The sequence below is a fragment of the Hypanus sabinus genome, chromosome 14 (assembly GCF_030144855.1).
Source record: "Hypanus sabinus isolate sHypSab1 chromosome 14, sHypSab1.hap1, whole genome shotgun sequence".
NCBI classification, from domain to species: Eukaryota; Metazoa; Chordata; class Chondrichthyes; order Myliobatiformes; family Dasyatidae; genus Hypanus; species Hypanus sabinus.
Genome location: NC_082719.1, coordinates 15290902 through 15308949, shown reverse-complemented (window position 1 = coordinate 15308949; position 18048 = coordinate 15290902). Strand labels below are relative to the sequence as shown.

Here is an 18048-nt window from a genome sequence, read left to right as displayed (position 1 = left end):
CTTTATTACATCCAAAAGCACATCAGAACCAACGAGTTCTTCTGAAATGTGGCATTGGCATTATCTTACCCCATTAAAACACAGTGAGATTACAAAAGCAGGAAATGCTCTTCTTTACACTAAACTCTTGAGACCATCTTACAGACACTTAGAAAACCATAGAAGGTCAATTAACAAACTAAAAACCTTAGTTAGGACATGTTTAATTTTAAAAAGAACTATTTGAAGAGAAAAGGCAATCAGGAGAAATAATCAGAAATTTATTTTGTTTTAACAGATCAATCGTTTACCATTATGGCAAGTATCCTGTACACTGTGTCCCATGATAAACAGCAGCTTTGCAAAGTGACAGAACCCAAGTAATCGTTTCAATTGTGGTGGAAAAAACAATCACCGCTCTTCAGAACTGGTGTGGAAGACAGTCGTGCTCGCTATGTGGTATTAAAATTTCGAGATAATACATATAGGTATTTATACTGCAAGGTTACTACAGCCAGTCACCAAGAAACTAAAGGTTTTCCCTATTTTTCCATTGAACTTATTGGCAGATTAATATGGCGCATTAAACATACATGCTCATTTAAACACAATATCTGAATCCATGGGTAATGGGTACACTTTATTGCCATCTATTTTACCAGCAACAGCAGCTAAGCATATTAATTTTTGGGGTGAAGAATGAACATGCAAGAAAAAATAATACAAGTAAATTAATTCTGCCAGGAATTAATCACTGAATGTGAGTCATGGATGCTGAAAACACCACTTGAGATAGCATGCATTATATTATAATCCTCTTAAGTATAGAAGCAGCAAAGAAACGAGGAGGAAATGCCCTTCCTAAAGAGGGATATATATCTGGTAACTTGAATCTTTACAAGAACATCTCAAAAGTACACGGAAGCAGAAGCAAAATTCAGATTACAAAGTATCAATATGAAATTACTCATGGATGACCTCAAAACAACGATTTCTGTGTTTTTAGGAGAAAGAAAATTTAAAATATTAAGTCCGTTTGATCAGCTGCCTAGGCAAGGAAGTTCTTATATAATTGATGCATGTTAATCAGAGAGATCCACTATATTTGGTGTTTATATTCAATGGCTCTGTGTTTTGTTTTTATTAAATCTAATACTATGAGTAACTACCAATAGCAGGTTAACATAGTTCACAAAAATCTAACCCTATTTCCACCAAAGCATTTGACTCAAATCACGATCTGCACATCACCATATAAAGCAAGCTTGATTGTCTGAAATATATTGCACCCAGAGTGAATAAAAATAAAGTGTCAACTTGAAAACGATACTGGACATTGACACTGGTCGGTTAAAGAATCAGCATGTTAGAATTCACATAAATTTCCATATGTTTCAGCTGGGAATAAAGCAATGAATGAAATGGCTGTTCAGCTACTTCAGTAGGTGTTCCTTCAGGCTGATACAGTCAGCCCTGACTGGTAAACTCTAGTTGTAAAACAAATTTTGGAAGTAAGTAGTTTTGTGCCCTGCCACCTTAAGGAGATCCCCTTCTATATTTATTATAAAAGTATTTCTACAGTAAGAGAATAAGAATATGTGCCACTTACAGTGTTTTCTTATAATAATTAGGGGGTACATTAGTTTTAAAATATGTGAAATCCAGAAAAAAATAAGTTTTTATTTAGATGTTTACAATTATATCAAGTTAAGAAACCTGGCATAAATAATTAAAAAGTACTCTCAATATTTTTCCTTCCTTTGGTTTCATTCTGTATGTAACATATATTCCTATGAAGTGAAAGCAAAAATTTACAGAATTAACAGCAAAGGACATGTCACAAGTGCACCGTCAGAGCATCATGCATTCAGAAACATGCGTTAAAATAGACTGGAAGTGCCTAGAGTATGATTGTAATCTTCTAGTCAGCGCTGTGAATCCAGCAGTGGCACCATTTCCTTTAGCTGGAACAAAGCAGAGAAATGAAATTCGATTTTCAACCATCCCAAAACATGGACAAAACTAATCTAGATGAACAATTTTCAATTCTTTTAACATCTCACTGTCACTCCCAACACTGATTTCACAATCACAACCAAGAAACATACTTTTCAATATACTTTGTGACAGTCAACATAGAAATTAATTTCTGCTCTAACTTTATCTCCTCTCAGGATGGATGTTTCTAAATGGACTTCTGACCATTATGCTTGCTTGTCTGGGCTTGATAGTTATCTTCCCTTCACTGCTATTGATCATTTCCATAAATGTGAGAATCACAGAGTCTTCCCGACAGCCAGAACAGAAGCCTACTGAACATACTGACTTCTCTTGCATCTGAAATATTCATTGCTTTAGACATTTTAAATTAGATGAAAAGTACTCCCGATTCATCAAATCCTTTTGCAATTATTGTATCTGAAAAGCATTGGACATTGTAATATAGAGAAACCTGATTGTCAATGTGCACAAACAAGTCTCACAGAGATAAATAATCTGCTTTTCATAAAATGATTTAAAGGATGAACCTTGTTCAAGAACCCATGAGTTTGCCAAGGCAGGGTTGCTTTAAAAATGGTGCCAGCTACTCTGAGGATGGATGATGACTGAAACTCCAATTTTTCAGCACACATATGGATGATAACGGAAACTGATGTTCAGCACATGCTATGGATAACAGGATCTCTGATGCATCAGCACGCTATGGATGATGATGAGAACTCTGATGTTTCAGCACACACTATGGATGATAATGGGAACTCCGTTATTTCAGCACATGCTATGGATGATAATTTTTCAGCACACATGATAATCATAGAAATCTTTTGAAGCTAATATGTTCCAAATTATGCCATACATGGTGGGAAATGAATGATCTGGAAGTTCACATAACATGAGATATTACTTTGTTTCTCACAACTCTAGTGACAATAGTAATGCCAAAAATAGGAAAGGTTTAAACATCACCCAATCAATCAATACATAAAATTACTTAATGTTGTGACACACTTCAAAGTTAAAGGATCAGAGAAGGGATTCTTTTTAAAAGTGAGACATTGATTCTACCATTCCAGTAGAAGTGGTAGAGGCAGGTCCGGTATTGTCATTTAAAGTAAAATTGGATAGGTATATGGACAGGAAAGGAATGGAAGGTTATGGGTTGAGTGCAGGTCAGTGGGACTATGTGAGAGTAAGCGTTTGGCATGGACTAGAAGGGCCGAGATGGCCTGTTTCCGTGCTGTAATTATATATGGTTATTGATATTATTGCACTATATGGATGGACAAACGGTACTGAGTATTTCTGTCTCATGGTGTGAAGGGCACGAAAAGTAGCAGTTGGAGCTCAATTTAGAAAAGTGTGAAGTGATGAATATTGTAACATCAAACTAGGATGTAGAGTACAAGGTTATTGGCAGGATTCTCAGCAGAGAAGAGGAACAGAGGGATATTGGTGTCCACGTCTATCAATCCCTCAAAATTTGCCACACATTTTGAAAGCTTCGTTAAAAAGGCATATGGTGTGTTGGCCTTCGTTAGTCTGGGGACTGATTCCAAGAGGCTCAAGGTAATATTGCAACTCTATAAGACTCTGGTTAGACCACATGAACCATTGTGTTCAATTCTGGTTGCCTCATTGTGGAGGCTTTAGAGACAGTACAGAGGAGATTTCCCAGAAACACACACAAAATGCTGGTGGAACGTAGCAGGCCAGGCAGCATTTATAGGGAGAAGCACTGTCCACTTTTCAGGCCGAGACCCTTCATCAGGACTGATTTCCCAGAATGTTGCCTGAATCAGAGAGTGTTTTATGAGGAAAGGTTAAGGGCCTTTCTCTCTGGAATGAAGAAGGATGAGAGGTGACTTGAGAGAGGTGTATAAGATGATAAGAGGCAGAGATAGAGTGGATAGTCAGTGCCTTTTACCCACGGTGATAATGGCTAATAGCACAGGATATCCTTCAGAGGAAATGTCAGAAGTAGGTTTTTCTGCACAGAGAATGGGAGGTACTGAGGGTAGTTGTAGAGTCGGATACATTAGGCAATTGAAGTAACTCTTAGAAAGGCATGTGAGCAAAAGAAAATGGAGGGAAGGACGAGATTGATTTTGTCATAGGTTAAAAGGTTGGCACAACATTGTAGGTTGAAGGACCTGCACTGTACTATATTGTACTGTTGTAATAGGAACATTACTCAAAATTAATCTTTCAGAGTCATAAAATACTAAAGCACAGGAACAGGCCCTTCAGCCCATCTAGTTTGTGCAGAACTGTTATTTTGCTTAGTGCCATCTACCTGCACCTGGACCATAACCCTCCCATCCTTGTACCTATCCAAATTTCTTTTAAAGATTGAAATCAAAAACATGACTAAAACAATTCACAAATGTACTTGCATAACTAGAATATTTCTCATGTTATTGTAGCATTAAGCACAAACTCTTTTTCTGTTATGCCAGTATAGAAAGGCAACTTACTTAATCGGTATAGAGGGGGATCCTGAGCGATGGAAATGGACATTTTGCCACTTCCCATCCCGGCGATGCCAGACTCTGGTTTCCTCGGTTTGCATGGTTTTCGGCATGCTGCTGCCATCAATGTACTGAGTGAGCCGGATGTACGCTATGCAGGCTGCATCATCACCAATCAAGTGGACGTGGGGGTTCAATATGATGGTGTGAATTGGCTTCTGATTCTTAGACAGAGCTACAGAAAATGAAATGCAAATTTAATTCATGAAAACCATACTGACATTTAATTCTTTACAAAACAGAAATAATGTTCATATCTTGTACCATTTTCAAAGTAGAATCTATGGAAGTCCATTCCTTCAACCAAGTTACCAAGCGCTTCAGGCTCAAATGCAGTGAGGCCTGGATCACAAATCTTCCTAAAAATACAATAATTTTCCAAAAGTTAAAATTGTTAAACTATATTAAGAAGATTCCACTCGTCTTCCATTTGATATATTTGGGAGAATGCTCAACTGAAAGGTCAAAAAGTCAAATACATAATGCACACTGAAATATCAACATATAATATCAGAATGTAAACAATTGTTTTTTTTTCAAGGTACAATGGCATAAACCTATCACCAGAGTGCAAAACAAAACAAACTAATCAGCAACTTTTCCATAGTTGCTTTATCATGGATGGTGCAGAACCAGATGGACTTTACAAAACTTGGATGTGGTAATTTCATTTAACACTACTTTACCTTTGACATATTTGAGTTTTCCAATGTCATCCTTAAACACTGGTGTGGCATCATTCAGCACCTTTCTCAATTTGCTTTCAGTTGACTCTATTGCAGGGGATGTGACATGTGGATGGATCCCCGATCAGCCATTCACATTCCAACAATCTCTAGTTTGGAATACCCCCACCAGAGGAAACATCCTCTCCGCATCCACCTTATCTAGTCCTTTCAACATTCAGTAGGTTTCAATGAGATCCTCCCGCATTCTTCTAAATTGCTCTGAGTACAGGCCCAAAGCTGCCAGATGCTGTTCATATGTTAACCCCTTCATTCCTGAAATCATCTTCATGAACCTCCTGTAGACTCTCTCCATTGACAATACATCCTTTCTGAAATAAGGGGCCTAAAACTATTGACAATGCTCCAAGTGTAGACTGACTTGTGTCTTATAAAGCTTCAGTATTTTCTCGTTTTTATAATTTATTCCCCTTGAAATAAATGCCCACATTGCATTTGCTCAGATGTACATTACATTAGTTGTACATTTTCAGGCTTCAGTTCAGTATCTTTGATATGCTGTCCAATCTCATTTTGGAATAACTGAGACAACCGAGCCAGCCCAATTCCATTTAATTACTTTGCCAATCTCTTCTGGTGTAATAACATTGCTTGTCTATTGTTACCTTTCACGTTGTAAATCTCAAGGCTGCTCAGCCCTGTGTCATTCTCATTATTATCAGATTTTTCATTAACAGCATAGAGATTAGTGCTCCTTTTGAAACTACAACGTGACTTTTTATCTTTTTCTCTTCCCTGTACATTTATTTTTGTCTACCTGCATTGGTCTAGTGTATGTGAGCCCCTGACACAATGGTAACAAAGTTGTTCAACCAGGACAGTTTCTGTTTGGAAACGTTGCAATTTTATCACCCTCACTTTCATTCCTGACTGTAACTCAATTGCAAGCCTGACTGCTGTTTCCATTGATTCAGTGATTTCAACTGCTCTTTTAAATGTGAGTTGTGCTTCAGTTAGAAGCAGTTGTTGAATGCTTTCTTGTAAGATTCCATAAAGAAAATTATCTCGCGGTGCATCATTAAGCTCATTATTAAACTGGTGATGCTCAGACAATTCAGTCACGTATGCTGAACTAGACTCTTCTTTCGATTCCACTTTAGAAACCTAAAGTATTCTGCAATCAACAAAGAATTTGGTTCTAAATGTTCCTGCATTATTTTCACAGTATCAGCAAAGCTCATTTCAACTGGTTGGTTGGAACATTTAAACTTCTAAGCAAACTGTATACCTTTCCAAATAAAGCACTCAGTAAAACTGACACGTTTTTCATTAGCTATTACATTTGCTTCAAAATACTGCTCAATTTGCTCAGTATACAAAACCCTGTTATCTGTTATGCAATTATACACATTTGTGATGTAGCCAACCATTTCTGCTTTTCTTTTAGTTTTAAATTTATGATTATTAATATCCTGTGCTCATTGTTTATGAACCCACAAATTTGTCCATTTTGTGTGTTTTTTTAAACTTAAACATCTTACTGCACTTCAGCTGATAGAAAGTTACCTCAAATTCATTTAAAACTCTTCACCAGTTATTTTTTGTAATTCAAAAACGTGAAACTATTTTCAAGTTAAACACAAAGCCAGTACAGTAGATGCATGCCTTATTTTCTTTTTTACATCAGGTAAGACATGTGCAATGGGGTGGTGGTATAATGATGTATGCCATTCACCTTTTATATATTACCCATAATGAATTATATAAACAACAAAGAATGCTTAATGGAACAACATATTCTGACCAGGTTTCCAGTCCCAGCTGCTGAAAAGTATCCTAAAGGCAAGATGCTTCTTCCACCATACTTTACAGTATGGATGACATTACTTGGTTGATGCACAGCATTATATTTAGGCCACATGTACTGCTTTGTGTTGAGGTCAAAAGTTCTACTTTAATCTGATCTAACCACATGACCTTCTTCCACATCCTTACAGTATCTTCTAAGTGACTCTTTGCAAAATCTTGACAGGTAAGGATATGCTTCTTGTTTCAGCCAGTGCTTCTTCCTTGTCATTCTTCCATTTTGTGCAAGGCCTTAGACATTGTGGAGCCATGAACTTCATCCCCAGTTGCAACCGCTGACTTCTGCAGCTCCCTTATAGTGACTGTTGGTTTTACAGTAGCCTCTCTTACAAGTGTCATTCTTTGCCAGCGACTATACTTATAGAGGCAGCCTGACAAGCAGTGTGACTGTGGTTTCCTAGTTTTTCCAGTTTTTCATAATGAACTGCATTGACCTCTGCAGTGTGTTCAGTGCCTTTGAGATGCCTTGTACCCTTCCCTGGGTTTGTGCTTCTCTATTATCATTTCCCTGACTTGTCCTGAATGCTCTTTTGCTTTGATTTTGGTTTGGTCAGATGAAAATCTGCTATTCTGTTGGACCTTACAGAGAGAGGGGGATTTATTCAGGTGATCATTCAATTTCTACATTAACAAACTGGACAAGCTGGAAATGGTAACATACAGTCTTGCACCCGAGGAAAGCTAGTATAGTAATTACAAAGGGTATGAATATTTCAGCCTCAGAATTTTGGCTTTTAATTTTTAGTAAATTGTTGACATGTTTGGAATTTTTCTTTTGATTTGACATGATGCACAATGCTTTGCAGATTAGCTCAAAAAATTCCTCTACATTATAGAAAATAACAGGCTCCTGCCAAACCTGGTCATTGTGCTCCTCCCCCTGAACTCATCATACAGATTGGGAAGATATTGCAATGGACAAAGCAGTGTGAGGTTTTCCAAAAGACAAAGAAAATCGTGATGTCAGAAACTATATTCACACGTTATGATCCACATCGTCCAGTAAAGCCTGTCTGTGATGCCTGGCCTTATGGTATAGGTTCAGTTAAGGCACATGTTATGAGTGATGAAAGTAGCCTTTGCATCACATTCCCTTACCAGTGCAGAGAAAAATTATGCACAGTTTGACAGAGTGGTCTTGAGTCTGGTATGAGGAGTAAAGTATTTCAACCAGTACTTGTCTGAAGGACAATTTACCATTGTTACTGATCATCAACCACTAATGTCCAGTTTCAGTCCAAAGAAGATGCTGTACTAACGCTGCAGCACAAATGCAGAGATGGGCTCTGATTCTTGGAGGACACAATTATAAAATCAAATTCAAGAGGACAACTAATCATGGAAATGCTGATGGATTGTCTCGCTTACCTTTAGAAAAGGAAATAATCTAAAAAATTTACAGAAGACAACACTGCTCTTGACATATTCTCCCTAATGCAAACCAAAAGTCTCCCTATTATGGCAGAGATGATCCAAAGAGAAACCAGAAAAATACCAGCTGAACTGGATTTTTACTGGATGAACTTGTCCTTGAAGGTGGATGCCATATGTGGTTGTACCAAGCTGAAAGCTAAAATGCTGGATGCACTACATGTTGGTTATCTTGGCATGGTCAAAATGAAATGTTGGCTGAAAGCATTATGTGGTGGCCTGGGATGGATCAGCAGATCGAGCAGCTTGTTATGCACTGTTTGGAATGCCATTATGTCCAGAAAATGTCAAGAGCAGCGCCTCTCCATTCCTGAGAATAGTCAGCATAGCCTTGGCAGAGCGTTCATGTGGACTTTGCAGGGCACAAATTTCTTGGTAGTAGTGGATGCAGCAACAAAGTGGCCAGAAGTGTTCTCAATAGCCTCCACCACAGCCTCACAGACTGGTGATGTGTTGAGAAGCTTCTTCTGAAGGACTGGTGTTCCAGAACTCTTAGTCAGTGACAATGGGCCACAGAACATGGCAGAACAGTCTCATTCATTCCTAAAATTGAAATGACAACACATCAATCAGTTGTGGAGAGTCAGTTACTAGAAAAGAAAGGTGTCCAGAACTGTGAAAACCACTTCCTGCAGTCCAAAAGTCAGCTCTCACATCCACCATGGGGGAGGCCCCGTACCAGAGATTGTTTTCCAGAAACAAATCTCATTTGAGAAGCAGAGGAATTCCCCTCCTCAGGAAAGATATCATCCCACAAGAGTAAGATATCCTCCACAGTGATTAAATGTTTAGGCCTGAATGGGACAATTTATAATTTACTAGGCTGTGCATGCTTTTATATAAGTTGTATTATAGGTACCAGGTGGCGAGTTGGAAACATGTCTCTACCAAAGGAGATTTAAGGTACTTTTCCCCTCCACTAGGATACAGGCCACCCTCGGGCAAGTTGTAGCACATGCATATCACCTGCTTTGGGTCACATGAACCCATAGGAACTGCTGGAGGATGGCTGTATGAGCAGCTGGTGCAGAACACAAATCCTGGATATGTGACCACTGACACCATACAACCTCTGAAGAGTATTGATAATGGCTGCGATCACCAGTCTTGTAAAGACTGCCCAGCAGGCTGCAACAGCAAACCACTTCTGCAGAAAAATTTGCCAAGAATTATGGTCATGGAAAGACATAATCACCTGTTTAATGACATGGCATATAATGAACAAATGATTATATATGTTGAGATGCATTCTGTACTGAGTTGGAATTTATAGCTAAGCAGGGAGGAGTGTTGTGCATTTAATATTTCAGTGATATTTCAGAAATATTTTAAATACAAGACCACAAGACCTTAAGACAGAGGAGCAGAATTAGGCCATTTGGCCCATCGGCTCTGCTCACTATTCAATCATGCCTGATCCTTTTTCCGCTCCTCAACCCCATTCCCTGGCCTTCTCCCCATAACATTTGATGCCATGTCCAATCAAGAACCCATCAAGCTCTGGCTTAAATACACCCAATGACCTGGCAGCCACAGCTGTTTGTGGTAATAAATTCCACAAATTCACCACCCTCTGGCTAAAGAAATTTCGCCGCAACACACACAAAATGCTGGAGGAAATCAGTAGGCTAGGCAACATCTATGGAAAAGAGTAAACAGTCAACGTTTTGGGGAGAGAGAGTTCAGCAGGACTGCAGAGAAACAGCTGAGGAATAGATTTAAAAGGTGGGGGAAGGAGAGAGAGAGAAAGACAAGGTGATAAGTGAAGCCTGAAGGGGGAAGTATGGAGTAAAGACCTGGGAAGTTGATTGGTGAAAGGAGACAGAGGCTATGGGAGAAAATAAAGGGGGAGGAACACCAAAGGGAATGAGGGAATTGATGGGTGGGCAAGGAGATGAGGTGAGAGAGGGAAACAGGGATGGGAAATAGTGAAGGAGAACAGGGGAGGGCATTACTGGAAGTTTGAGAAATTGATGTTCATACCATCAGGTTGGAGGCTACCCAAATGGAATATAAGGTGTTGTTTCTCGAACCTAAGTGTGACCTCATCAAGACAATGAAGGAGGCCATGGATAGAAATATTGGAATGGGAATGGAAAGTGGAATTAAAATGGGTGACCACTGAGAGATCCCGTTTTATCTGGCAGACAGAGTGTAGGTGCTTGGCGAAGTGGTCTCCCAATCTACGTCGGGTCTCACCAATGTACAGGAGGTCACACTGGGAGCACTGGACACAGTAAATAACCCCAACAGACTCACAGGTAAAGTGTCGCCTCACCTGGAAGGACTGTTTCTGACCCTGAATGGTAGTGAGGGAGGAGGTGTAGGGGCAAGTGCGGCACTTGTTCTGCTTGCAAGGGTAAGTGCCAGGAGGGAGATCAGTGGGAAGGGACAAATGGACAAGCAGAGAGTTGGTGGGGGGGGGGGGGGGGGTGGGGAGGGAAAAATGTGCTTGGTGGTGGGATCCTGTTGGAGATGGCGGAAGCTTTGGATAATTATGTGCTGGACGCGGAGACTGATGGAGTAGTAGGTGAGGACAAGAGGAACACAATCCTTGATATGGTGGCAGGAGGATGGGGTGAGAGCAGACATGCATGATGCAAAAGAGATGCAGTTGAGAGCAGTGTTGATGGTGCAGGAAGGAAAGCCCCTTTCTTTGAAAGAGGACATCACTTTTGTGCCTGAATGAAAAGCCTCATCCTGAAACCGGTGCAGCAGAGATGGAGGAAGTGAGAGGAGGGGATGGTGTTTTTACAAGCAACATGTTGGGACGAGGTATAGTCCAGGTAGCTGTGAGAATCCGTGGGTTTATAATAGACATCAGTGGATAAGCTGTCTCCAGGGATAGAGACAGTGAGATTGAGAAAAGACAGTGAGCATTTGGAAATGGATCAGGTATATTTGAGTGGAATTTGTAGACAAAGTGGATCAAGTTGACGAAAAGTAAAACCAATGCAGTGTAGGGAAAGTGCAGGATGGTCACCAGTATAGGCTTGGGACATAGACTGTTCCACATAGCTGACAAACAGGCAGGCATAGCTAGGACCCATGTGAGTGCCAATGGTTACAGCTTTTGTTTGAAGTAAGTCGGAGGAGCCAAAGGAAAAATTTCTCTGCATCTCTGTTTTAAGTAAATACCCTTCTATACTGAGGCTATGCCTTCTTCACCGTGGGAAGCACCTTTCCACATCTACTCTGTCCAGGCCTTGCAATATTTGAAAGGTTTCAATGAGATTCGTCCTCATCCTTCTAAATTCGAGTGAGTACAGACTCAGAGCTGTTAAACATTTCTCATTTGATAACCCTTTCATTCCCGGAATCATCCTTGTGAACCTCCTCTGAACCCTCTCCAATGCCAGCACATATGTTCTTAGATGAACAGTCCAAAACTCTTCACAATACCCAAGGTTAGGCTTCACCTATGCATTATAAAGCCTCGGCATCAAATCCCTGCTCTTGCATTCTGGACCTCCTCAAATGAATCTGACATTGCACTTGCCTTCCTCACCATTGACACTACCCGTAAGTTAACCTTTAGATTGTTCTGCACACAGCCTTCCAAGTCCCTCTGCATCTCAGATTTTTTGATTTTCTCCCTGTTTAGAGAACAGTCTGCATGTTTATTTATTTTACCAAAGTGCATGACCATGCATTTTCCAACACTGTATTTCATTTGACACTCCCTTGACCATTCTCCTAATCTGCCTCCCTGTTTCCTCAACAATACCTGACCCTCAACCAATCTTTGTATCACTTGCAAACTTGGCAACAAAGCCATCTTTTCCATCATCTAAATTGTTCATATACAGCATAAAAAGAACAGGTCCCAACACTGACCCCTGTGGAATATCACTAGTCAATGGCAGCCAACCAGAAAGGGATCCTTTTATTCCCACTCACTGCCTCCTACCAATCAGCCAATGCACAAACCATGTTAATAACTTTTCTGAAGTACCATGCACTTTTAACTTGTTAAGCAGCCTCATGTGTGGCACCTTGTCAAAGGCCTTCTCAAATTCCAAATATAGAACATCCACTGCATCCCTTTATCTATCCTACATGTACTCTCCTCAAAGAATTCCAACAGGTTCGTCAGGCAAGATTTTCCCTTAAGGAAACCTTCCTTATGGTCTTATTATGACTTATATGTAAAAGTACGTGAATGGAATATGTCATTATACCACAACGTCATAGTGGCATGCAAAAATTTGGGCATCCCTGGTCAAAAGTTCTGATACTGTGAATAGCTAAGTGAGTAAAAGACTACCTGATTTCCAAAAGGCATAAAATTAAAGATGATACATTTCTTTAATATTTTAAGATCACTTTTTTAATTTCCATCTTCTACAGTTTCAAAACAACAAAAAAGGAAAAGTGCCCAAAGCAAAGTTTGGGCACCCTGCATGGTCAGTTCTTAGTAACACCCCTTTGACAAGTATCAAAGCTTGTAAATGTTTTTTATGAGTCTTTCAATTCTTGTTTGGGGGATTTTTTTCCCATTCTTCCTTGCAAAAGGCTTCTAGTTCTGTGAGATTCTTGGGCTGTCTTGCATACACTGCTCTTTTGAGGTCTACCCACAGATTTTCGATGATGTTTAGGTCGAGGGACTGAGGGCCATGGCAAAACCTTCAGCTTGCGCCTCTTGAGGTAGCCCATTGTGGATTTTGAGATGTGTTTAGGATCATTATCCTGTTGTAGAAGCCATCCTCTTTTCACCTTCAGCTTTTTTTTAAAACAGTGTGACGTTTGCTACCAGAATTTGCTGGTATTTAATTGAATTCATTCTTCCCTCTACCAGTGAAATGTTCCCCGTGCCACTGGCTGCAACACAAGCCCAAAGCCTGATCGATCCATCCCCGTGCCTAACAGTTGGAGAGGTGTTCTTTTCATGAAATTTGGCACCCTTTTTTCTCCAAACATACCTTTGCTCATTGCGGCCAATAAGTTCTATTTTAACTTCATCAGTCCACAGGACTCATTTCCAAAATGCATCGGGCTTGTTTAGATGTTCCTTTGCAAACTTCTGACGAATTTTGTGGTGAGGACACAGGAAAGGTTTTCTTCTGATGACTCTTCCATGGAGGTCATATTTGTGCAGGTGTTGCTGCACAGTAGAACAGTGCACCACCACTCCAGCGTCTGCTAAATCTGCCTGAAGGTCTTTTGCAGTCAAACGGGAGTTTTGATTTGTCATTTCTAGCAATCCTATAAGCAGTTCTCTTAGAAAGTTTTCTTGGTCTTCCAGACCTCAACTTGACCTCCACCGTTTCTGTTAACTGTCATATCTTAATTACATTATGAACTGAGGAAACGGCTACCTGAAAATGCTTTGCTCTCTTCTCCTTCTCCTGCTTTGTGGGCATCATTTATTTTAATTTTCAGAGTGCTAGGCAGCTGCTTAGAGGAGCCCAGGGCTGCTGATTGTTGGGACAAGGTTTGAGGAGTCAGGGTATTTATAAAGCTTTGAGATTTGCATCACCTGGCCTTTCCTAATGATGACTGTGAACAAGTCATAGCCCTAACAAGCTATTTAATGTCAGAGACCTTGGTAAAAGTTATCTAAGAGCTCAAATCTTTTGGGGTGCCCAAACGTTTGCCTGGTGCTCCTTTCCTTTTTTCCCCCTCTCTAAAATTGTACAAAACAAAAATAATACACTAATCTCGCTTAAAATGTTGAAAAGAATGTTTCATCTTTAACTTTATGACTTTTGGAGATCAGTTCATCTTCTACTCACTTAACTATTCACAGTAACAGAAACTTTGACCAGGGGTGCCCAAACGTCTTCAGAAATGAAAATGAAAATAAGACACTTCTCCCAGCTACGTGTATTTCTTGCAATTAGTTTTACGTTTTGGAGTTACAAAACATAACAGACATCAACATCTCAGAGAGTTGTGCCCACCATATTGATGCAATCATGAAGGCATGTCAGTGGCAAGACTTTATTTGGAGTCTGAGGAGATTTGGTAGGCTACCAAAGACTCTAAAGATGAACCATGAAGAACATTCTGACTCATCGTATGAACAACTGGCATGAAGGTGCCAATGCACAGGATTGCAGGAACTTCACAGGGTTGTAGACTCAGCCAGTTCCATCATGGGCATGAGCCTTTCCACCATCAAAAAATCTTACAAAGCCGGTGGCTCAAGAAGGCTGCGTTCATCATTAAGGACCCTGATCATCAAGAACATAAGACCATGTGATACCGGAGCAGAATTAGTCCATTTAGCCTATCGAATCTGCTCTGCCATTTCATCATGGCTGATCCAATTTTCCTCTTAGCCCCAACCTCCTGCCTACTCCCAGTATCCCTTCATGCCGTGACCAATTAAAAATTTATCAACCTCTGCCTTACATGTACATAAAGACTTGGCCTTCACAGCTGCCTGTGGCAAAGAATTCCAGATTCACCACTCCCTAGTGAAAGAAATTCCTCCTCATCTCCGTTCTAAAAAGACACCCTTCTATTCTGAGGCTGTATCCTCTGGTCTTAGACTTTCCACATCCACTCCTTTTGTATGGACATCCTTTTGTATTCTCTCTGCTTTCTCAAAACTACCTGCCCTTCACTCATCTTCATACTTTCTAACAAAGCCATCAATTCCATCATTCAAATCCTTGACACATAATGTAAAAAAGAATTGGCCCAACCTAGGTCCCTGTGGAACACTAGTCACCAGAAGCCAGTCAGAAAAGGCTCCCTTTATTCCCAATCTTTGCCTCCTGCCAATTAGTCACTGTTTTATCCATGCTAGAATCTTTCCTGTAATAGCAGGGACTCCAAGTACACAACATCAAATGATTTTCCTTTGTCTATCCTGCTAGTTATTTCTTTAAAAATTCTAACAGATTTGGCCTTGAGGAAATCATGTTTAATATGGCCTATTTTATCAAGTGCCTCCAAGTACCCGGAGACCTCATCCTTAATAATCAGCTCCTACATCTTCCCAGCTACTGAGGTCAGACTTCTGTCCCTCTCTTTTCTTGAAGAGTGGGGTGACAATGTGCAATTTTTCAATCTGATCTGGCAGACCAATAAGAATCTAGTGATTCTTGAAAGATCTCAGCCACCTTTTTCAGAACTCTGGGGTGTACACCATCTGGACTAGGTTGACTTATTTACCTTCAGACCTTTCTCTTTTCCAAGAAACTTTGTCTAGCTATGGTAACTTCACATACTTCATGCCTCCAGACTCCTGGAAATTCCACCAGTGTCTTCCGCAGTGAAGACTGATGCAAAATACTTACTCAGTTTATCTGCCAATTCATTGTCCTCTGTTACTACCTCTCAAGCATCATTTTTCAGTGGTCCAATGTCCATTCTTGCCTCTCTTTGCACTTTATGTATCTGAAGAAACCTTTAGTATACTCTTTAAATTACTGGCTAGCTTGCTTTTGTATTCCATCTTTACCTTCTTAATGACTTTTTCCAGTTGTCTTCTGTTGGGTTTTACAAGCTTCCAAATCCTCTAACTTCCCACTAATTTTTGATGTATTATAAGCCCTCTCTTTGGCTTTTATGTTGACTTTGACTTCCCTTGTTATCCATGGCTGTGTCACCTTTCCTTTAGGATACTCCTTCTTTGGGATGTATATATCCTGTGCCTTCCAAATTGCTTCCAGAAATTCCAGCCAATGCTGTTTTGTTGTCATCCTTGCCAACATTCTTTTCCAATCAATTCTGGCCAACTTCTCTCGCATGCATCTGTAATTGCCTTTAATCGACTGTAATATTGATATATCAGACTTCAGCTTCTTCTGAATTTTCAGTGTGAATTCAATCAAATTATGATCACTTTCTCCTACGGGTTCTTTTACCTTAAGCTCTCAATTCAGGTTCCTTGCACAACATCCAATCTAGAATAGCTGATTCTCTAGTGGGTTCAACCATGAACTGCTCTAAAAATCAGTCTCGTAGGCATTCTAGAAATTACCCCTCTTGTAATCCAGAATCAACATGATTTTCCCAATCTATCTGCATTTGAAGTCCCCCATGACTATTGTAATCTTGCCCTTTTGGCATGCATTTTCCATTTCCCATTGTAATTTGTAGGCCACATACTTATAACACGCACAAAATGCTGGAGGAACTCAACAGGCCAGGCAGCATTTATGGTAAAAAAATATCAGTCAACATTTTGGGCTGATACCCTTCAGCAGGACTGGAGAAAAAAAGCTGACTAGTAGAATTAAAAGGTGGAGGGGGGGGGGAGAGAGTGAGAAACACCAGGTGACAGGTGAAACCTGGAGGGGGAGAGATGAAGTAAAGAAGTGGGAAATTGATTTGTGAAAGTGGCAGAAGGCCATGGAGGAAAAAGGGGAAATGAGCACCAGAGGGAGGCGATGGATGGGCAAGGAAATAAGGTGAGGGAGGGAAAAGGGGATAGGAAATCATGAAGGGAGGGTGAGGGTGGTGGGGGACATTACCAGAAGTTTTAGAAATCAATGCTCATGCAATCAGGTTGGAGGCTACCCAAATGGAGTTGTTTCTCCAATATAAGTGTGGCCTCATTATGACAGTGGAGGAGGACATGGATGAATATATTGGAATGGGAATGGGAAGTGGACCCCTCATAATTTTGTATACGTCTAGCAAATCAAATCTCCTTCAACATTCTAAAGAATACAGTCCTAACCTATCCAATCTTTCTTTAAAACTTAGACTCAGCAACACCCCTGTAAATTTTCTCTGTGCTCTTTCAACCTTAGTTACATCTTTCCTGTCGGTAGGTGACCAAATCTATACACAATAATCCAATGTCAAAGCTCTAGACATGCCCTATTCAACAATTATACCAGTGCCTAAGAAGAATTGGCTGCCACACTGGCTGCCTTAATGACTATAACCCGGCAGCACTCACATCGACAGTGATGAAATGCTTTGAGAGGTTGCTCATGACTAGACTGAACTCCTGCCTCAGCAAGGACCTGAACCCATTGCAATTTGCAACAGCAAATTGGTCAACAGCAGGTGCAATCTCAATGGCTCTCCACATGGTTTTAGACCACCTAGACAACACAAATACCTATATCAGGATGCTGTTCAGCAGCTGATACTATCATTCCCACAATCTTAATTGAGTTAAGTTGCAGAAGCTAGGCCTCTGCCCCTCCCTCTGCAATTGGACCCTCAACTACCTAACTGGAAGACCTCAATCTGTGTGGACTGGTGATAATATCTCCCCCTCGCTGACGATCAACAATGGCTTACCTCAGGGGTGTGTGCTTAGTCCACTGCTCTACTCTCTCAATACCCATGACTGTGCGGCTTGGCGTAGCTCAAGTACCATCTATAAATTTGCTGATGATACAACCATTGTTGGCAGGATCTCAGGTGGCGATGAGAGTGTGTACAGGAGTGAGATATGCCAACTAGTGGAGTGGCACTCAATGTCAGTATGACGAAAGAGTTGATTGTGGACTTCAGGAAGGGCAAGATGAAGGAACACATACCAATCCTCATAGAAGGATCAGAAGTGGAGAGAGTGAGCAGCTTCAAGTTCCTGGGTGTCAAGATCTCTGTGGATCTAACCTGGTCCCAACATATTGGTGTAG

The 18048-nt window shown here is 40.4% G+C and overlaps 1 protein-coding gene across 7 annotated transcripts in view; it reads right to left on the bottom strand.

Annotated features, from left to right (window-relative positions):
* Positions 1 to 239: 239 nt before the first annotated feature.
* LOC132404565 (calcium/calmodulin-dependent protein kinase type II subunit delta) overlaps positions 240 to 18048 on the bottom strand; it is a 460565-nt gene continuing 442756 nt past the window's right edge. For all 7 annotated transcript variants that reach the window (XM_059988784.1, XM_059988786.1, XM_059988789.1 and 4 more), the window contains 3 exons: positions 4773 to 4867; positions 4455 to 4683; positions 240 to 1943 (listed from right to left, as the gene is read on the bottom strand). In XM_059988784.1, coding sequence (XP_059844767.1) covers positions 1940 to 1943; positions 4455 to 4683; positions 4773 to 4867 — 328 coding nt within the window. In that variant the 3' untranslated portion in view covers positions 240 to 1939. The remainder of the gene's footprint in view (positions 1944 to 4454; positions 4684 to 4772; positions 4868 to 18048) is intronic.